Here is a 22,991-nt window from a genome sequence, read left to right on the forward strand (position 1 = left end):
TGTGAAGAGAGAGAGAGAGAGAGAGAGAGAGAGAGAGAGAGAGAGAGAGAGAGAGAGAGAGAGAGAGAGAGAGAGAGAGACCATACACAATTAGAGAAACACTTATCAAGCTTTACACAATAAAGATGGCACAGCTGATGTTAGGTGTCAAGAGGCTATTGCACACAGGTCTTCAAACATTGAGGAACAGGTTGTAGAGAAGATCAAAGCTTCCCCTGTGTTCTCGTTCCAGCTTGACGAATTAGTTGATGTCGCATCGTGCTCACAGTTACTGGTCTTTGTGAGATACGTGAGATACGTGTTGGAAAAAGATGTGAAAGTAGAATTTTTATTTTGCACTCCACTGGTCACTTCAACAACAGCTGATGATGTCATGAACAAGGTATCCTCATCTTTTGAAAAGGAGGATCTTTAGCGTAAGAATGTGTGGGGCATTTGTACTGATGGTGCCCCAGCCATGATGGGATCTAAGTCGGGCTTTCAGGCAAAAGGGACGGACAAAGCACCACACGCAAAAGGCATTCACTGCATGATACATAGATATGTACTAGCTTGCAAGACTCTCAATCCCACTTTGAAGGAAACATTTGTATCGACTGTTAAGATTGTCAACTACATGAAACGCAGCCCCCTAAATACACGACTGTTCAAGGAACTCTGTTCTGACATGAGTGCAGATCATGAAACACTGCTTTTCTACACTCAATCTTCGATGATTATCGAAAGGAAACTTTGTATGTCGGGTCTTCGAGCTGAGAGAGGAGATCAAGTTCTTCCTGGAAGTGCAAGGAAAAGATGAGGTCAGTATGCACTTCTCAAATGATTTGTGGATCCAATGATTTGCCTATAGATCTATGTCTGATGTGTTTGACTACCTCAACAAATTCAACTTGAAACTTCAATGTCAGCAGACACACTTTCTACAGTTTAAATACATTCTGAGTGGCTTTCTTTCAAAAGTTCAGAATTGGCACCGGAAAGTTACAAAGGGAAACATTGCTATGTTTACCGACCTTTCACAGCTGTCAAATTCAGAGGAGACCTTGTCTGCTGATCTTCAAGTTGATATACCTGCACATTCGAAATCAGTTGGAGATGAGTTCAAGAACTATTTTCCTGACCTTGACTGTGGTGAAGAAGCTTCTGTGAGAAACCCTTTCACTCATTGCAGATGGCATTCAAGACGAGCTTTCGGAATCAAGACATGATTCGTCAGCCCGCGACTCGTTTCTTGAGAAATCTCTTGCACAATTTTGGTGTTCACTCAAGGAATTATAACCTTGGGTCAGCAAAACATTTTGAGTCATTGTCCCATTTGCCTCTACTTACCTTTGCGAAAGTGGATTTTTCAACCCTTGTCCAACTCTAGACAAAAGCAAGGAACAAGCTGGATGTTGCTGATGATATATGCGCCTTGCTTTATCCAACACTTCCGTGAGAATTTCAAGACTTGTCGCCGAACTACAGGCACAGCCTGCTCACTAGTTTTTTTCCCCTTTAAATCAGTGTGCGTGTGTAAGTGTGTCTGTGTGTGTGCGTGCGTGCGTGCATGCGTGCGTGCGTGCGTGCGTGCGTGCGTGCGTGCGTGCGTGCGTGTGTGTGTGTGTTTTCTCCTTTTTCTCGATTTGTATTTGCTTGAAAGAAATGTGAATGATTTGAAACATGAAAGGTACAGTTATTGCTCTGTATTAACTACGTAACGTAGGCCTTATTAATTGTCTCCTGCTGGATTGTACGCATTTCGGGGGGGGGGGGGGGGGGGATTAAAAGGGTGGATTTATTACGTTATTTGGAGGTTGGGGCATGAGGGGTCGTTTCACTGGCCAAACAATCAAAAGGGGGTCGTGTATTGAAAAAGGTTGAGAACCACTGATCTAAATCTTAGCATACCATACACCAATATATGAATGTTATTTTCACTTTTTTTTAAAACAACACTTACTTATTGTTTTGATTGACAGAGACATTTTTCCCATCCTCACAGAGTTCCACTGACTTTTGCTCACCAAACTGCTCTGTCATCACCTGAAGATAAAAAATGAGAGACAAAAATGTTAATCTTCACAATCTCTAATCTTGTGTTATGAAAGGTGGCAAATATTGAGCCAACTTATCATAAAACTAAACCCAGAGGCAGAGTGAATATGTTTATCTTTTACCAACAGCTGGAGAAAAAAGACACTTCTGAATAAACATAAAGACTCTCACCTCAAAGTACAAGGAGAAGACATCTTCAAACTCATCCCCATCAAAGTCCAGCAGATCTTGTAAACCCCTGTTCAAAAATAGTACACTATGAGTATGCAAAAGCAAATGGTTAAGGAGCAAAATATACATGTTTTCAAACTTAATATCAAAGGTAAAAAACATTGACGGTACAACTCTGGCCAGTACACAAGAGTGACATTTCCACTGAAGAACTGTGGCTAATGATTGCAGTTCTAAAGAAATTCACCTAAACTGTACTTTTCACAGGACCTCATCTTATACTAGGAGCAGGTAAATGAGCAGTCATTTGACAACATTCAGTTTTGTTCACTAGAAATAAAAACCTCTCATTCACTCCATCATCACATTTTTGCACCTTCATGCTCCATGTGTAAACTCACCAGCTCAGACTCAATTGCAATCACTGAGCACCTACACTCAAAATGGCAAATAAAAATCTGACAAAGTACTACACACTTTTTGTAAAATGTAACAGAAGTGTTATTGACTTGAAAGATTTACTGATTACTTTTTGCTAACAGCACAAAGCTCAGAACTTACTTTCCAACATCTGGACTAAGCTCTTTCAAGTCATCGGCAGTAATTGGCCTGCAAAGAAAGACATAGCGCTAGAAAAAAAATATGAGGAAACAAAAGATTAATAAAAGACAACTATTTCCAAAACAACTTATACTCTAGCATAATTCACTTGGTAAGTATCGAAGCATCTAGACATATCAACTTCACCAATTCCTGAGACAAGTGACACAAAAAAAATTTACGAGGGATGGATATGCCCTTGAAAAAGTCAGTATCAAAATATGTTTTGCACACCCATAAGTGTCACTCAGGATCACAGAAATTATTATAGACAGGTGGCTGCTGTGAGCAGTTTGAGTTATGGTCACTTAGTGAAAATGAATTCTACCGTGGTATACATGAACCATCAACTTCAATACATCAGCTAAAATAAATGACTGGCCACCAGTAAAACATTTCATTTCCATCAAAACTGTTGTCACTATCATAAAAGATTTTTTTAAAAACAGCTGCCAACCTGGAATAGTTGTCATCACTAAATAAAACAACACAAGGGAAAAGAAACAAAAATATTTTAAAAACACACCCCAAAAAAAAACCCCTAACCCAGACAACCAATGGTCACTACTGTAAAACAGACAACACACCTGTCATATGACTGTTCGATGTTTGCTGACGACGGCAAAAGTGTGTAATTTACTGGTTGTCGTATAAAGTGTATGCTATGGCAGTGTTCTCATTTCACTGGACACTCGCATGTCATTGGGGCAACTGCTGCACTAAGCCCCACATCCCCACGTTTAAAAGGTAGTGCCTAGCCAGACGATCAGCTCAGCTGAATCTCTGCATTGACTGAACATACACACTCTGTCTCAGGACGGGTAGGCAGAAATTTTTGTAGCAAGTGACTGCTAGGAGCAGGTTTTGAGGTTAACTTGTCGCAAAAATGGCTTACCATGGCTACATTGGACAGGAATCACTATGGACCGGTATAGGAAAAACACAAGGGTGCCATGGAACCGTGGCCGTTAGTAAAAGGTAACTGCTATGGAAAAGTGACCGCTAAAGCAAGTTCAACTGTATCAAAAAAATCACAAAAGGTATATAAATTGAACCGCATAGAAACAGAAAACAGAGGAGGTGGGGGAGGGTTTAAACATGTGTTAGGGAGAAATGTGCTGACTTTTTTAGTAATTTCTTGTAGAGCGCCAGCGGAAAGTGCAAATCAATGATGGTGAAGTTGTAGATGGCCAGGCCACACAGAATGCCAATCATACGGAACATGTTGGCCTCTTCAAACGTCTGAAAAGGAGAAGAGTCAGGGGAACTTTTTCAGAGGCCTGAAAACATGAACTTAGAAATGTTATAAATTTTGGGCTCTTTTAATATTTTATATGAGTTGAAAACCTGACTAGACACACATGCTTGGACAATATAATGAACACAGTAAATGCTTTAACCTTATTTGTTCAAATTTCAAAGCGCAGTCAATGAGCTATGAATCAAATAATGCTCTGTAAAATGTGCTTCACATAATTTATTCAAACTATATCAGCTATGATATAACAGGCCAAAAAAATAAATAAATAAGTAACCAGCTATGACTTTTGTCATGGTCAGAAACAATCTCAAAAATAAGTAAAAACATAACTAATTGAAATGACAAACAACAAGTCAAGAATAATATAATGCTCAGAAATTAAATTTTTTTTAACGAATCATACAGTCACTGAAAGAGAAAAAGAAAAAACTTATAGCAAGTGACATAGTCCCAAGTCCCCTCCAGTTACCAACAAAAGTGACACCAACGCTAATACACAGTAGAATGTCATGATATGACTAAAATAAAAAGTACAATAATATGTTCCAATTCTACTTCAGTGTTCTTACGAAGAATGAATTTGATCTTCGAACTACTATTCTGATCCTTACCAACAATAAAACCTCCTATGAGAATTCATTTTTGCAAGGAAAGAATTGAAACATCATACAAAAAGAAAAGCAAAATTCCTTTACAAAGCCTTCTCGTTAAAAAGTTTTGAGTCTTTTTTCAAAACAGAAAGTGTGTCATGTACTGTGCTCTTTAACCAAATTTTAACTTTTTACTACATGATATACAGATTTATATAATGATGGACTCATTTTTATTTTGATATCCACATGTACTTTGCAATACTCACAGATGGATTGAACCATTGTAAATAGGAATCCTCATCCACATTGAACATGCCGTACTTTGGATCCATCACTTCTCGAAGGAGGAGCATGAAGAATTCCTTAAAGAAGACCACCAAAACACAAAATAAGCCAAATGTATCTTGAAAAAGACTTAACTCTTTGAATCCTGAGTTTTTTTCCACCAGTTCCCGGAGTTTTTTCTACAGTCACTTCAACCTGGTGCACTATGTCTCATTATAATCCAAAAAGCTTGCCTCCAACTTCTAAAAGGCGGAAACAAAGGCTTAGTGATTACTAAAAAACTTAGTGTCGGAATAGTTCCAAAAAACAAGCAAAAACTAGCACTAAATAAAACGAAACAGTTATCACTAGTACTGGACGCTCCCAGCGTCCGATGGGGAACAAGGTTATTACCACCGGACGCTCCTAGAGTTAATGAGACATCAATCTTTAGAGATACAAAACAAATGTCAGTGACATTTTTTACCACTAGAAGAAAAGGAATCAACTGAGGTCTTCCTATCTTCTTGTAAACAACAATGATACCTGTCAATAAAACAAAATAAGAAGAGTTCGCTTTTGTTCTTATCTCAAAGCCCTTCATCTTGATTAAAGCATTCATGTCAAACAAATGTAACGGATTAGTGTAGACAATGTTTTCATCAGATTTTTCCTATAATTGTACTGAGTTTAACATATACAACACTGTTGCCCTGAAATTCTCATTCTAAAGCCACAACTCATGAGCTAAAAGCTCCAATCAGCAGTTATTTCAGCCGTCTGTCTAACACACTACTGCTTTGAAATTTCGATGCTATAGCACTACATGTTTACAAACTGATCACTACTTAAAAAGGCAGCATTTCTGAATAGTAGCAAAACCCCTGAACTCACACATAAGGCTGTCCCCAGAGAAAGTTACGTTTGGAAATAGCAAAAGTAGAAAAAAAGTTGCAAGAAAAATTAGCCAAAGTTGCAAGAAAAGTTGTAAGACGTGAAAACTAAACAAATGTCATGGAATACATTGTTGGTACGCTCATTGCAATCAAAGTAATCAATATAAGTTTTGTTCGATCAAAATCAAAAGTAAATGTGAATGTCTGCAAAAAAAACTGGACTGTGTCCCATGACACATGTGTCAGGTTCTTAAACTCTCGCTGACGTTGGGCAGGTGAGACCAGCATGGTGTGCTTAGGGGTTTTCTTGATGAATCAATCCATGTCTACATCTACCCTCCTAGCCTAGATTTAAAGTCTTTCACAAATACTAGATCTACCTACCTGGTCCTAAAGAACCAAATGGCAGGTAAGTAATCAAACTATTGTGTTACGAATTACTGCAGATCAAGATCTAGCTAGAAGATGATGATTCAGTCCAAGTGAATGCCTCTCTCTCTCTCTCTCAACAATCCCCTTCTTAAACGTGTAAACAGGACTACAAAAAAATAATGCAACAGATTCCTCCTATCAAACGTTGTATAGCAGCCGTCTCTGCACCCACACACCACGCAAGGACAGTAACGGAAAGTGGAGCAAAAAAATCCATATCGCATGCGCTATTTTTTAACATTGTCCATTGATAAGCAGACCACACTCTTCCCCTTGAACAAGCACAAACTAGATGAACATATGCAATTTCGTTTTCTCAGAACTGGCACACACGTGCTTCCGTGTTCTCAAAACAAGCCACAATGGATGACGAGAGGTTGATTTCCTTAGTTAAAGAACGACCTGTTTTGTTTGACAAAGTGCATCCCAAATATTCTTCGCCTAATCATTCCCATTGCTCAAAAATAAGATAAATCCAAAATCCGCAGAGCTTTAGATATAGTTTTCTCTTGTACTACATCACAAAAATATTTTTTGCTTGCTATTAAGCGCCATCGTATTGGCTTACTGTGACAGATTTTTTACGGACCCTGTGGGTTTACAATTACGCACAGAAACAGACAGATTCTGACGAAACTTTTTCCAATGCAAAATGTTCGTGGTCCGGGCAGGTACCCTTAGGAAACAAAAAAGTGGTATTTCTGGTATGAATTGTCCTTCTTGGCGTCATTATTTTTATTTCGATTATTAACATAATTTTACTATTATTTTCCCAACTTTTGCAGAAAATTGGCTAAAGTTCACGAACTCACGAAAATTGGCAAAAGTTGCGTGCGTAAGTTGCAGGTTGCTAATGCGAATTCCTCTGAGGACAGATTAGGACTTACCTTTCGCACTCCACCTTCATCCACAGCTTCCTCTCCTTTAAACACCACCTGAGAATAGAATAAAAGAGAAAAACAAAGATTTAAAAGCCTTTCCATTTAGCTAAAGGACTAAAATCAACACAACCTAAACAGCAGAGAAGGGACTGTAAAATTAGAAAAGTCAAAATGCTGTGGGGTTACGAGGTTCATTTTTGACAAAAAGTGGTTTTTGTTCAACAGACTTGCATTAAAGAGAGCTAAACAGACGACAAAATAGACCAAACCTGGGGGAAAGTTGTGCTGTACAAGAGCCTAGGCAAGAAAAAAAATGTCAACTTAAAGAGGAACATAGTCATGTATTTCTTATTTTGAACACAGCAGACAACAAGACACAAATACAAGTACAAAACAGAATCAATATTGAGAAGTTTCTTGAGATAAGAATTGGGTTTGTTCCGTATTCATGAAAATGAGTCCATCAGCAATATATATATAAATTACAAAATGACAACTCACCTTGAGGGGTTTCTTGAGGTCGGCACTGAGCTTACTCTGCAGCTGTAGCAGGGTGTCTTGGACCAGGTTGTTCCGATCCACAAACAGAACCAGGCACGGGTTCACTGGGTCAAACTGAGGTGGAGGCATGCTCATGCCTGTGAACATCTGGAGCAGGTGCTGGGCGCCCCGAAAGTTCTGTCGCTGAACACTCTCAATGGCGTTCTGAGGGTGGCAGTTTGAGTTAAGGACAGAAAGAAAGTAAACACCATTCTTGTTGTATCCTTTAGGAAATTGTACTTACAAAGGTGTATAGACCATTGTGGTAACTACCATACATATTATTTGTCTGCTGTTTTCTACTTTCATAGAAAAACATGCTGCAGTAGAGGGTAGAGAGCATTTTGTGACTCACGTTGACGCAGATTGACTGGAGTCTGTGGTGTAACAACAGTTAAGCTCTTCACCATTGCAACGAGATGTCAATTTGATTCTCGCATGGGGAAGTTTATTTCATCAAGCATCTCCATCTATATGCTGGGATGTTGCATCCCAGTCTGACTTTGTTGGCCTTGACAGGCAGGATCAAAGCATTCTGCCATCTAAATTATCTAAATCGTGTCAACAAAGGCGTAAAACATTTGAAATAAAATCTTGAACGACCACAACAGAATGAACAGTCGTACACATTCTTTTGTGCCTGGCTGCCCACCAAGAGCAAACACTCACATTGGTTGGTGCCAAGAGTCAGCTCTCGACTCAATTGTAATGGCCAGTTGCCTTGTCTGATAGGCCCCTTATCGTCTATGCGCTTTTTTCTAAGCCAGTTCTCATTGACAAAGTCCCTGTTACAATGGCCTATAGTCCTACCATAAGACAATGGTCAGCACTAAAAAAAAGAGTGAACTGTGTGTGAAATACTAGAAAAATGGCCACCACGACTTCATCCACAACATAGTGCAAATACATCCAAAGCATACAAAACAACATATTTACTAAGCAAAAACTTTTTTTTTAAACAACAGCCTCCAACAGTTTCAAACTGGTAGCTATCTGGGCTCACAGATAAGCAAACTGGCAAGAAGAGTCACTCAGTGCTGGCAAAAAAACGAAATAAGATCAACGGATAGTGGGATAGAATAAAAGTAGGGCCTAACACACTCAGAGAATATGTATGCAAAAACGGTGAAATGGTATGGTTTTAATGCCCCTATCAATACTATTATTATTTAATTTAAGAGGCAGGACCTCCACGTTCAGCGTCCGTCTCCGAAAGGACCGAGCCAAGTGGGAAGTTCATGTAAAGTGCCTTTCCCAAGGACACAACGCCGGACCGAGCTCAGACTTGAACCCTCGAATCCGCAATCTCACCACCTGAATATGTATGCAAAAGCAAAAACAAGTCACATTCAATCATTTACTGATTAAGGACAGACAACTCACCCTCATTTGCAGAGCGGCATCTGTCTGAAGCAGGACACTTTTGGCCGCTCCATCAAACAGGAAGGGGTAGTTGCAGAAGTAGAGACCCTGAAACATTGAAGCATAAAGCATAAAAAAGTGTAACATACGAAATAGAATAACATTAAATTAGAAACAATAATGTGGTTTAAAAAAAAAAAAAATTATGCCAAAATTCAGAGAGCAGAAATAAATAAGCAATAAATATTAAAGCAAAACAATATCTCTAATCAAAAATAAAACTGTTGATAGAACATGCAAAAAATATTTTCAAAACAAATTTACTCAAATATAATAGGTCCAATCAGCAGCTAGGCTATGACTTCTGAAAATGAAAGGTACTGGAAATGAGAAATCAGACTAAGCAGACCATCAAATTGCTTCAAGACAGTTTATCGAGTTTGAATTACACTGAAAAATATCAACTGAGTATTGGTCATTTAGTGCTGGGAATAAGCGAGACAAACAGTAGTCAACAGAGGCATAGTAATAATAATAGTTCATCCGTTATGAACCTGGTTCAATTGCCCCAAATCAATTATCTGTCTTTCAATGACCAATCAAAAACAAGGATTTGAGGGGGAGGGGGTGGTTCTTATTCTAACACAACAAAATTGTGTTTGAAAAATTGAGAACAATTTATTTTCCCCTCAGTGTTGACGCACACAACATCAATAGGGCTCCTCTAGCCTTGGAATTGTTGTTCTTTTCACAAATAGAAGATGAATGGATTCTACATTGCACTTTGACCAAGGCCACTTCTGACAGATACACAATCACTAATCAGGGAGAGCTTCACAGCTCATGGGACATTTCATTAGTCAGCTCACTGTTAACCATGCCAGCTTCTGCTGGGCAGATCTTAGCACACACACTGACAAGCCTGACTTTCCTACCAGACCAAATCCTGCATGCCCAAATAGAGAAAAAGTGTCAACCAAGCTTAACTACAACAAAGGTAGAAAACACTCATTGCAATCTGCAAGAAAAGAAAACTATGACACTCAAGAAATTATGTAAAGCTAAATCCAGAAAACTCCAGACAGCAAGAGGAATACATCTATTCTTAATTCTCTCAGTGCCAATCACCTATAAATCATTGACATACAGAGTCATGTTTTGTGTCAAACCATGGTCTATTGACTATAGGGTAATCTATCCTTTATTTCGTTCTTTTTTTTTTTACGGGAACTATTTACATTAACTCTCATTTACACATTTTTGTTGGAACACAAGAGTCAGTGTTGATTTCTGGGAAGAAATAAGTTCAGACACTGGCCTCCCCCTACCTCATATTCAATATGAAACATACTGGCCTTGCACAAACTTTTTGACAATGAAAGAGTAAAGCGAACAAGCGATGAAACAGGAAGGAGGAAAATCTATCGATTCTTTTAATCCAAAATAGTTGGAGAAATTGACTTTCCTATCTACTTATTATAAATTAATGAGCTATAGGCATAATTGCAAAAAAGAAAATGTTACAATTCCTAAAACCTTGACGTGAGCCAAATCACTATAAAGAAAATACATCTTGAATTTGTAAGCTGCAGAAACATCAGAGCCTACACTTATTAAATATTATGTGACTGCAACAAAGCATTTTTATTACTGCACTGTACATCCAACATCTAGGAATTTCTTCTGAACAAGAATGCCTCAACTCAGAGATACTGGAGGGGAACATTTCACTAGGAAATTATGACCTTCAGAGAAAGGAAAACTATAAGAATGTTGATGAGGCCACAACTGCCCACTGCTTGGGAACATTTGGAGAGAGAGAACATACCTTTAAAGCAGAAGCAACTTTGAACAAATATACTTTAAAAAATCAAATTCTACACACTTAAATGTGAATAAGCTGACACTTATGTCATTGTGGAAAAGAGTAATGTGCAATAAGTTTTACTTTAAAAATAACAACTCTTTGAAAAAAAAAAGTTCCAAAGATTGTGTTAATTCAAGATGAATGGATCCATCTTCCTCTAGAACAAAAATGGGGGGAAAAGGGAAGAGTTCATGGCCTCGGATAGTGCAGTGTATTTAGAGTTAGTAATGAACAAATATGCCAAGTGTAAAAATAGCGTGCCGAAAACAAACGACAAAAAAAGTGCAAACCAAACATTGCGAGCTCAATCAAAGCCTCCTTGTGATTTAGTCGCACACACCTGGACAGCAAAACCCCCCACCTGAGTGCGACGGTGCGTGTGCTGCACCCAGCTGATGTAGTCCTCTCTGATGTTCACTCGCTCTTTCAACTCGGGCACATAGAACTTGTGGTACGGGATGATCTGGTGATTTTCTTCATTGACCTGAACAGAGAGGGACAAATCAGATTGATAATATTTCATGCAATTTGAATAGAGTGTAAAAGGAGCCCATAAAAATTTTAAATGTCATTTAATGTTGGGAAAAAGCAAAATATGGCTGACAAAGCAACAAAAAGATAGCAAAGAAGTAGGACTTATAGATGGTTCATTTCTGTCTGTCCTCGTTGAAAAAAATTCTAACTCATTTAATAATTTGCCAACGCACATAAAACTGTGCATGGTGTCAGGTAGGCCAGTGACTAAACAAAAACAAATTTTTTTAAAATCTCGATCTAGTAATAAAAAAGTTTCTTTATTTGAGCCCTATATTAAAAACCGCCCTTTAGGTGCATACACTGGATCACTAAATTACATAATTTACAATAACCTGGCAAAAAAATTGCTAGTTTTAGAGACAGCAACACTACTCTGCCCCACACATTTCAGTGTAAGCTTGTAGATTTTTTTTCCCCAAGACTGTCTCAACATTTCCACATGAGTCTTGAAAATAATCACCCATCTGTTGGACTGTTTCATACGCATGTGTGATAAAAAAGGGTAAACTTAATGTTTTAGGTGTATGCTATTATTATTTTTTTGGACCTGCTTTAAGTTAACATCAAAGAAAATTATTACGTCAAAACATAATTTAAGCTATATATGCCTATTATAGAATATATGGATAATATAAATTCATTACAGCTCTCTAAAAAAAACTGTTCATAAGATGAAATAAATAGAACAGAAAACAAAAACAATAAACTTTCAGAAGACAAAAACATACAAACAAGTATTTACAACACAACAACTTACTGCATACAGCTTCTGCAACATTTCCATGCATGAAAACAGCCCACTTTGCCTCCTGCTAACCTGTGAGGATTGAGAATTCTGCTATTACAGCTAGAGTTTATGTATATCTATGCACTTACCAAATAAATCTGATGTGCACCGTAAATCCTTCATAGACAAAGGCCGTCCCAGAATTAACAGGAAAATGGTCATATTTAACCCCTTGACTGCTAACCATAAGTCCACCGCGTGTGCTATGGAAATTTCCACAGCGGCAGTGTATGACACTGTCTGCTTTTTGAATGGCAATAGCTCGCTTACTATAAGGACTAGATATAGCAAATACATCAAATAAAAGAGAAATGAACATACAATCCTTTGGTGTTACTCATTTTTAGGTATAAGTATTCTTTAGAAGAATTTGACAGGTGAAAGTGAGATTTTTTAAAATTCCATCTCTGTATTCGAGATCCCTGTCATCTTGGAAATTAGATTTATGACACAAACTTTCTTCATTCAGATGAATTGAAATCTTTGTGATCACTGTCTGCATCTCGCTAAATATCTGCAATAACCTGATCCGTAGACCTAGTCAGCCTTTGCGAAGCCATCGTGGCGAATGTAGACTGCACGCAAAACCTCAGACTGACTTCGTCATTTGCATAAAACACACTACACACCATGTCTCTTTGTTTTAGTTACTAGGGCCTAAATTCGAATCCCAGGACTATTAGCCTAAAAATAGGCAGGATCGCATCAGCAAGTGGACAGAGAATACAGGGATGGATGTAACTCTTGTGATTCAAAACTGTGTAGAAGCGAAGATTGCGTGAAACAGTGTTTTTTTCAGGCGCACCAGGTACACCCACAGCGCACACGGGAGTGAATTAAGGTAAGCCCACAGAACAGGCAATAACTAATACTTTTTTAACACTCTATCACGAGTTTTTAGTAGCCTAGTTCAAAGAAATTCTCATCTGGGAGCAGCACTAAAATGAACAAAATGAATGCAATCCTTTTACTACACCACAACAAAAATGACAGTCAGTATACTGTAATTTGGTTTCTTCACACAATTGGGAAAAAACCCACTGAAATTCAGGCAGAAATAAAAAATACTTTCAGCGAAAATTTTCTAAGAACATAAAAAGTCTACCAAGGGCACCATTTATTTAAAAGAGGGGAATACAAATTTACAGGAAGAGCAAGTAAGAGGCTGTCATCTGTCTGCTAACAGAGCAAAAATGCTGAATGCATTGAAAAACTCATTTGTGATGATAGGAGGTTCAGAATTGCTGATGCCCTAAAACTTTCTAATGAGCTGGGATACAGATAATTGTCAACTCAGTGGGTTCCAAAACACTTGGCAGATGACCAAAAGGCACAGCACATCAATGTCTTCAGGAGCATTGTTGGAACGATGCTGGCAAAAAGCACATGACAACACGGGGCCTGGGCTGGCTGGTGACTTCCAAGAGCTTAATGAAGTTTTGGATCACAGTCCTGATCTTGTCCCTTCAGACTTCCATTTGTTTGGACCAGCTCAACAATGTCTATCTGAGAAGAAACTCACTGATGACACAAACCTAGTACAGTAGTCTCCGCCTAAGATCCCGGTGTTCGGGAGCAAGGAAATGCGGGATCTTAGGCGAACCAGGATCTTAACCGACGAATCCATGGAAGAATCTATGGTGACCCATGCTAAGGCTCACAATCGGTAAAATGGTCTCCCTCCACTCTAAAATGAACTGACGTGACCGCTTGGTGGGTTTATTCACAGTGCATAGTGGGATGAGGCATGCTATTTTCACTTAAAATCCTATCATGAGTCTCAAAATCTACGCTTATCCAGTTGCCCCTCCCCTTTACCTGTCGAAAATTTATAGCTTTCCATCGTCTTTACACACCACTACGTTGTGAACACACCAATTAAAATTCGGGAGTAAAGACAACTTCTGCAATGGTCAGGGAAGAATTCACAGTTCTATGTGATCCCGCCTGGAGCGAACATGTTGGCCCTACCCACCCAGCGAGTGATGTAAGTTTAGGGGGAGAGCTCAGGTGTGAGTGCGATGTTCAGGGAAAACAAACGTGTCGGTCAGTTCACACCCCGGTGTGATCCCGTCTGGGGCAAACATTGTATCGCTTTATCGAGTTTTACAACGTGTATGTGATCACATTCACGATAGTGGCTGATCTACAACGCGACGGACAGTTTATTGATCTCAACTTTTCACTCTTGGTTGATCAATTGTCCCGCCCGAGTTTTTGTTGCGCAAATTATGATCTGAAATGCGGGATCTTAGCTGAAAAAAAAGACCTTCAGAGTGAATCAGAGCAGGATCATAGGGGTGACTTTTGTATACTATAAATTCTGTTTTCTTAAAACGGCGGGATCTTAAGCGAACCGGGATCGTAAGCGGTGGGATCTTAGGCGGAGACTACTGTAGTACATCAGAAATTGGCTTTGGTCACACAAAGCAAAATTCTACAGGGATGGTATACATTTACTCATGCAGGGATGGCAAAATACTTGACTGTTCATGGAGACTACATTGAGAAATACAGAGATGAGAATGTTTAGCCAACTAACTCATATAACTGTGTCAGTTGCATCTCACTGATGACAAAACTTTTCAATTTATAGCTATTTTCTTGTTAATTCTGGGACATCCCTCATAGTACTCAGAACACAGTGCACACTTGACTCAACATAATTTACTCAGTCCATAACAGTTCCCTTGAAGATAATGTCAAAAAAATACCAAAGCATAAATAGACAGTTACAGCAGACATACTTTTTAGCCTGAAGAGCATGAGTTGCACAGAGATGTTTCTGTAAAAGTAAATAAATGACTGGTTTTTATACCATTATAAATTGCAATGAAAAATTCCTAAATTACACATGCCAGTCTTCTACTAACCCTTATTCTAGACCAAAACAAGTACATGTTTCGATAACAATATTATGGCCAGAAAAATATGGGTCCCAACAAATGTTTGCCTCTTCTATTCACTCAAATGTTAACACAAAGTGTAAGTATTTTTCAGTAAATACTAAAGAGCACTTAAATCCCCATCATCAACTTCAAAAGCAGCACTCACCTCTAATGGATTAGTTGTATCTGGCAACTGAAGCAAATATTCTATACAACCTTTATAAATCTGTGAACGAAAAAGTAACATAAAGACAAAACAGATTATAATGCACTGGTGTTAAGAATATAACAAAAAAGAACCAAAAAAAAAAAGATCTCTCACTCATGCACCTCTAACCATAAGCAACCACCTTTATTCACATAATTAACACAAATCCTTTTGAAATTAAAAAAAAAATGCACAAAACAAACTGTAAAGTGTCACTGCCACTAAAGTTAACCTCCATTCAAGTTTGAAAAGTAGTGTTTACCAAATAGTTCATACCAACCATTACATAACACTTTTTGGTTTTAAAAAGCCAGTGGAAAACCACTAATGCAATACAACACAATGAACATATGTTACAACAATTATATCATTATTTAAACTGTTTCTTTAAAAGGCCAAGAATTCAAGGCAAGTCAACAAGACAATAATTTAAGGCAAGTCAAATAGACACATGCCACATTTTTCCTCCAACCAGGATAGTATACCAATATCACTTTTTTTTTAAAGCAGGATTACCAGACCATACAAAAACACCCACCTTCTACCCACTGATGCTCTTAAAATGTCAAGGTTTCTCAGCACTTTCACAGATTGCATGATAAAATGTATACTTACAACTACAAGTCTGTTAAAGAAAGACGGCTGGTTTGACGGCCACCATGAATCTGTAAGAAGAAAACACAGAGCACATGAATGCCATTGACCAAACTTCACGAACTGAAATATAAATGAAACAAATTAATTGTTATTTCCAACAAAATGTTCCAACAAAATGATAAGAAAGTAAATGATTCCAGGAAAGGAGCACACCACTTTGGTAAAGATACTCACCCTTTAAAAAATATTATACTTAAACAAATACAACACTAATGTACAGTAAAATCCATTCAATGGGTTCCTCACAAAATGAAAGTAAGGTCATCAGCTGCAGCTGAATACTTAATGCAGCCACTACTCTTCTAATAATACTCAATGCTTTCTGCTTCATTTTTAAACTGACTCCAGCACCTTGTGACTTCGGGTAAAACATAACAGACAGTATCATACAGTAATCACACTATCCTGAGGTAACAATTATAATTTCAGTGTTTCTAGAGAACCCATCATCAGAATTCTAAAGGAAATGGTAGAAGGAAAAGCAGAATACTGACCATTTCTTATAAGCAAAAAAATGTCATGAAGGCTAGCCAAACTGCCAATTATAAACCTTACACAAGACTTTTTGAGCGACTGGATCCATGGACAGAAAGGCATTGGCGAATGGACAGATGATAGAACTGTACAGCTTGGGCTGGTCAAAAAGGTGGCACTCAGGCAGCATTATGTACAAACGAAGGGCCTCAACATCTGGTGGACTCTTTGGCAGCATGGGAATCAGATCCTGCTCAATGCTAGTGCAAATCTGTGGAAAGCAATAACACTATAATAATAAATAGCATCTGTGTAGTGCATTAAACTATTCAACAGCAAGTTCTATCACCTCAGTAGATCACAGAACACTGAGAAAGATTCTCAGTTTCCCCAGAAACAATACAGTGCATGCAGTCGATTTAGTGTTTGAACACTAACAAATTGACTAGATTATCCAAACATAACTACTAAGGTTTTTTTTGACAAATTCGACTGCCTTTTTCTATTGTTGGAAACTAAAATAACCCTCACTTAGTCATGACTGCATATTTCCATTCAATATGTTGGTCCAAATCACGTACTATGAACATAATATATTGATAAAGAGCTTATCTGAATCCCTCCCAACAAAAGGCTCACACAACTTCACATTTGTTCCAGCCGCCACCCAAGTCTCCCAGAGAATGGCAGGGTTTTACTTTTAGATACTTAAACATTAATTTTACTCCAAAAAAGCCTGTTGTGCACAGTAAAAATGGCCTCACAAAAAGTATTTTCAACAGAAAGTGACCATCAAAATTAGAGGAGTAAGTATCAGGTAAATAACCCAGGCAACGCACCCATACCTGAGCGTCAGAGTGTACACAAGTTTTTAAAAATGTTCCTTCAAAGATGTTTTCTTTCAGACTCATAATAGTCCAGAAAAAAAACAAAAGAAGGACAAAAAAGAAGAAGAACCAACCAGCAGAACCTTCAAACATTAACATCTTATAAGAACTCACATATTGTTTGATGACAATGTTCGGAAGCTTCGAGAGACCCTGAAAAAATTCCCGTACTGCATTCATATCCACACCGTGCTTTTTACTACTGCTGCCATAGTGCTCATCACGTCTGTGGAAGACAATCATAAATGTGGTGATACTACTCAACTTTACTGATGTCGCAAATAAGCTAAATCATATAAAACCTATAAGCAAACAGGTCAAGGCAAAAATTGGACCAACTTGAAAACTACCAAAATTGAATCTTCCGAAGCCTTGCATTATTTTTTGTTGCTTTTGTCGCAACAATCAACCCAGCATACTACGAGCTTTTGCCTTTTGCTTTAGACTCAGTATAACAATAATCTATAAATTGATTGACAAAAAAACAACAAAAAACCAGGACTCAACAAAACTTCCGGTGCTTATTACAGCCAAAATGAAAAAGTGTGATTCAACAAAGCTAGGTATAAACCTCAAATGTAAAAGAAAAAGTAAAATAAACAAAATGTTTCTGATAGGGAAATAGAAAAGAAGCAAAAATCCTCCCATTCCAACCTAAGGTAGGAGATCTTCTCTACAATGTTAAAGTACCTTTCTAAAACAGGAAAAATTAAAACAATCCATATTCTCCCATAATATATTCTACAAATTACGAGGAAATGTCTAACTTATTTCAAATTTTTTGTAAACATTTTTCACTCTATAAACTATCTTGATCTCATATACAATTCAGTACTTACGGCATGAGAAATGAGCCATTCAAGCATGATGCATGAGAAAAGATTTTTGTCATCTCACTGAAAGTAAACAAAACAAGATATAAATAAAGAAGCAGCGGCAACATAATAATTCACATATAAAACATCATGAGACAAACTTTATCAATATTTCATTTGAAGAAATTCAGAGTGTGCCTTAACCAGATTTTGCAACTTAGATGTTATATTATCTATAGCCTTGTACTAACAAATTAACCTACTAATAGTGAAGACCAGCCTGTGGTAACCACCATTCATCTAAACAAAGATGGTCAACTCAACTAGGTATTACTACACAAATAAACAAGGACAAAAACTTACTTTTCACCAGTCTAGACGCAAAAATAAAAAAAGGAAGCATGCACAAAAAGACAATGTATTAAGAACAGCAAATACATGTGCTATTCTGAAAAACACAAGACAGTGTTGACATGCAAAACCCATTGCTATCAGAACTAAAATGTATCAGCCATAATCACAAATACATTCTGCAGTCTGTAATGCTCTTAGAATCTTTACAAATACTAGGAACATCCAGGAAATAATACTAGGAACGGAAAGATTAAAAATTAGATCTAATAATGTTTCGGCAGTTACAAAGGCTTACTATAAAGTGAGAAATAATTAAAATTAAAGTCTGGGCTACTTATCAAAACAATTCCTCAGACACCTGTAGCAAGCACACAAAGACCTGGCCAACAGAAGGAAAACTTGTTCAAAACTATCAGAAGCTTGACTGGCAATATCGTTTTAGTTTTTTAGGAAGAGTTTTACAGCACTCGCAACTGCATAAGGTCATATGAGCATGTGAAACACAAATTGGTTGTGTTCACGACAGTTCACAGCACAGCTTGGTCTTGGGCAATGATTCGATTAAAAAGATTAAGGTAAACATACTCACTCTGAAAGCTCATGCGGAGGGGTATCATTTGATTTGAGGTCATGAAACATTTCAATTCTTTTCTGGGAAAGTGTAAGGATTTGCCTGACATGATCTCTTTCCCGAAAATCATCAGAATGGCAAGCCTGCAAATACAAGAATCACATGAAGGTTTTAGTATGATTACTGTAAAAGTATTACCTCTCTGGTCAACGATATATATCACAACTACAAATTTTGCTGAGACTGCCTACCCCTACTTCAAGAACACCTTTGAACTGAATTCATAAGTCATTGTAACAAAACGAGACATGTTTTTTTTTCAGCATTGCTACCATACTGGCACTACTAACAACCACAAACTCATGCCAGCTGAGAAACATCCATATTCACTGAGGAACTTACGTTTTAACTTTGGCACCAAACACCAGTTGAACAAACTTATTTAAAGGCTACTTTTGTTGCTACCTTAAGATTCAAGTCCACAAAAATGAAACAGAACAGGAATTTTCAAACAATGTAAAGTGACACGTACCAAGGTAAACAAAGACCTCACAGTCTAGCTAAATCATCCAGCCAGCTTTTCTTTTCCAAATTCCCCAGCCCTTTGCCCAGTACAAAATTTCATATTACAGCTTTTCACTTTTGTCTGACCATGTTAAAAGAATTCTAGCTCATTTATTAATTTACCTATGTCCACGAAACTTTGCATGGCACTTCTGAAGGCCAACAACCAAACAAAAATTCATTTTCTTAAATCTTGATCCAGTACCAAAAAAGTTTTTCTTTTTAGGTCATATATCAAAACCTGCTCTCTGGATGCATACACATGATCACTAAAATAAATTATTGACAGTAACCTTATCTACAAATTGCTCGTTTTGAGACAGCGACACCACCCTGCCCCCACATTTCAGTGTAAGCTTGTAGATTTATCTCCCACCAGAATCTCAAAAATTACTCACCACATCTATTGAAATAAGTTTCTTAGATGCATCTTAAAGTGTGGTGTTGAAGAAAATATGTCAATTTCTAAATGTTTTAGGTGTATGTTGTAAATCCCCAATTATTTTTTTGACATACTTTTGACTTACATTAAAGAAAATGAGTCGGAACCTTAGTTTGCAATGACCTTTGTAAATGGGCTTATAGATTTCAGTTGGTCATCGAACTTTTAGACCCATATGGAAAGATCTGAGAATATTAAACTGAGCGACAGTAAGACGAAAGTGAACAAGCTATAAACTTAATTCAAAAAATAAAAAATACATAAAAGGTAATGATCAGCGAATGAAGAATCATAGATGCCCCCCTGCCCCCCACTCATCAATCATGGAAGTGCTCTTGAATACGATAGAACACTCCATTCAGAGAAAATTTGTATGCATTCATTCAAGGATGTATCACAATAATACGCAATACAACTTTTATCCGTGGAAATTCCAGATCCAACTTCAATCAACATCAAGACTGAACTGTATTTATTAAGAACAGCATCCCAACTTACTGAACAATCTTGAGCGAGAACAAAAGAGTGATCTCCCCCTGTGTAGATACTCTTGACACAGAGTTCTGGTCCTTGGTTGTCCACTTGCATGTTGCTGGTGCCTGCGCCACTCTGGCTGACAAAAGGACCCTGCACCAAAAAAGGGCTGTTTTTGTTCTCCAATGAGGAGGTCCCAAGCTGCCCACTCCCCCCTAGTCCAAATGCATACAGACGACCTGTGCTTGGCACAAATGCAAGAGTGTGGCCCCTGAAACAATAATTACATATATCTGTGAAGTTAAATCACTGGATTTATTGTGCTTTTGTGTATTACAAATCAATTCCTCTTAGCGAACATAACAAATGAAGTGAGTGTCATATTTTACTTTATTTAAAAGGACCAAAATCATTCTCAATCTCAAAGCCCCACAATAAACAGGAAATCCATTTATGTACAAAGCTCATAAATTTGTTTTCTTCTCTAAGCTCAATAGGGGAGTAAACAGAAGGTTTATTTTATTCAGAGTTTGAACTAGAAAAAAACCTGTAAAACTTACTGCTGAAATGTCTATTTATTGTAAAATATCTTTCTACAAAAGGTAACACAACTTCCCAACAGCTCCCTTAGCCAGCCTGTCATTCAATGTACTATTTCAAATCATTACCTCCCACAAGCAATCTGAGAGACCTCCACTCCAGACAGCTCAATAACTTGGCGTGGTAAAATCTCGTTGCTGTTGCTATTGTGTCCCAGCTGGCCGTAACTCCCTGCCCCAAACGTGAACACACGACCATCCTGTCCAGGGAAGACAAGAAGTAGATAACCAATGTGTTTAAAATAGAAACACATACTTTTTACTTTTACTTTACTTTATACTTCCTCTATTGTTACAAGTCAAGGGGAGGTGCAGTTTTTGGTCAAGGACTAGGAGGGTGGCTTCCTGTTGTTGATATATTATTCTTTTTGAGGACCTCTTTGACGCCATCCAGCCAAGTTTTGCTAGGCCTGCCTCTACCCTTGTGCCCTGACTCTCTTGAGATGTATGCTCATGCAGATGGTTGGTTTAGGGGCACTCTCAGATGACCGAACTACTTGATTCTTTGATGTTCTTTAAGTCCCAAAACTGGTTTCATTTCTGTTCAATTTCAGTTTCCTTCCGTCTGCAGTGTTTCCTTGTGGCATTAATTAATTCTCCAAGGCATTTCATCTCACAAGCAATGATATTCCTTTCTTGTGCTGTGTTTAGCTGCCACTGCCACATTTGGCATTGGTAAGTCAGTGTTGGAAGGAATATTATACTCTTGATAAGTTGTCTTTTTACTTCTGCTGGTAGGGGGTTATGGGCGGTGACAATTGGTAAGTTACTGTATTTGCTTTTTGGCGTCCTCATTTCAATTTCCAAAACATCCAAATGCAGTAACCTACCAATTGTCACTACTACTCACCCATATACAAACACAGAATACCGTATTTCACAATTGTCCATTTCATAATATTATCTTACAATGGTACTTTCAAAGCATACAAATAAAACAAATCACGTCTTACATAGAAAGAAAACAACAAATGAACAAATTCACGCAAAATGCCTAGTATTACTAGTTCATGCTATGCATAATTTACGTTTCTTTTTCACTATAAGACTGCCTGACAGAGAGACACGCAGTAATTTTCACAAAGAGACAGGCTGACAAAAAGACAAACAGGCTTAGACAGAAAGCCAAACGGCCAGAAAGACTTACAAATAGGTCTAAAAACTGACAAATTAACAAAGAAATAATTACCGCAGTGAGGGCAGCAGAATGATTTTCCCCAGCACAGATGTATTTGATTTTTTGAGTTCTCAATGAACGGCACTGTCTTGGCATATCATAATCTGTGAAGTCATCAAGAAATCAAGAAGCACAGCATGAAGTCATCTTTGTTCAAGACCAATATGCCAGTCATAAAAAAGGGAGGACTTTTTAGAAACAAACGTTTCCAACTTAATCCCTCAAAAGAGAAACATAGCAATGATTAAACATTTTTGATTGGGTAAAAATCCCTTTTAATCATGGTCCACAAAGTATGGAAAACTGGATCTGTCTTTTTACATTTTCTTATGACTTCTGAAGTGGTAATCTTCCATTATTGCCAATCTTCTCATATCGTAGGCCTTGTGATAAAACCGACAAACCCAAATGGGGTAAATTTTACAGGAGAAGGAAAAAACTGTTTTATTTCAAAACAAAGGTGTCTAGCGATACATCAGTGCTTTAAAAACCTATAATAACACTTTACGAAAAACTGTAGACCTTTTTTTCCTTTAAAAATCACTTTTAATGAAACTGTGTGGGTTGGACGGTTATGTCGCTCAAATATTTCCAGATAAAACCGACCAATCCTCAGTTTTGTGGGTTGGCTGGTTTTGTCAGGAAGCTACTGC

At 37.7% G+C, this 22,991-nt stretch overlaps 1 protein-coding gene across 7 annotated transcripts in view; it reads right to left on the reverse strand.

The window, feature by feature from the left end:
- LOC101851139 (probable E3 ubiquitin-protein ligase HERC4) overlaps positions 1-22,991 on the reverse strand; it is a 57,106-nt gene that overhangs the window by 20,272 nt on the left and 13,843 nt on the right. For 6 of the 7 annotated variants that reach the window (XM_035971515.1, XM_035971513.1, XM_035971516.1 and 3 more), the window contains exons 7-25: positions 22,351-22,442; positions 21,231-21,361; positions 20,587-20,833; positions 19,101-19,225; positions 18,182-18,238; positions 17,457-17,568; positions 16,537-16,726; positions 15,940-15,989; positions 15,283-15,342; positions 12,199-12,258; positions 11,245-11,388; positions 9,059-9,145; positions 7,637-7,840; positions 7,142-7,189; positions 4,929-5,024; positions 3,932-4,050; positions 2,770-2,817; positions 2,209-2,275; positions 1,943-2,025 (exon numbers count right to left, since the gene is read on the reverse strand). In XM_035971515.1, coding sequence (XP_035827408.1) covers positions 1,943-2,025; positions 2,209-2,275; positions 2,770-2,817; positions 3,932-4,050; positions 4,929-5,024; positions 7,142-7,189; positions 7,637-7,840; positions 9,059-9,145; positions 11,245-11,388; positions 12,199-12,258; positions 15,283-15,342; positions 15,940-15,989; positions 16,537-16,726; positions 17,457-17,568; positions 18,182-18,238; positions 19,101-19,225; positions 20,587-20,833; positions 21,231-21,361; positions 22,351-22,442 — 2,020 coding nt within the window. The remainder of the gene's footprint in view (positions 1-1,942; positions 2,026-2,208; positions 2,276-2,769; positions 2,818-3,931; positions 4,051-4,928; positions 5,025-7,141; positions 7,190-7,636; positions 7,841-9,058; positions 9,146-11,244; positions 11,389-12,198; positions 12,259-15,282; positions 15,343-15,939; positions 15,990-16,536; positions 16,727-17,456; positions 17,569-18,181; positions 18,239-19,100; positions 19,226-20,586; positions 20,834-21,230; positions 21,362-22,350; positions 22,443-22,991) is intronic. The other variant, XM_035971517.1, reaches the window with a different exon arrangement.

The sequence above is a fragment of the Aplysia californica genome, unplaced genomic scaffold (assembly GCF_000002075.1).
Source record: "Aplysia californica isolate F4 #8 unplaced genomic scaffold, AplCal3.0 scaffold00451, whole genome shotgun sequence".
Lineage (NCBI taxonomy): Eukaryota > Metazoa > Mollusca > Gastropoda > Aplysiida > Aplysiidae > Aplysia > Aplysia californica.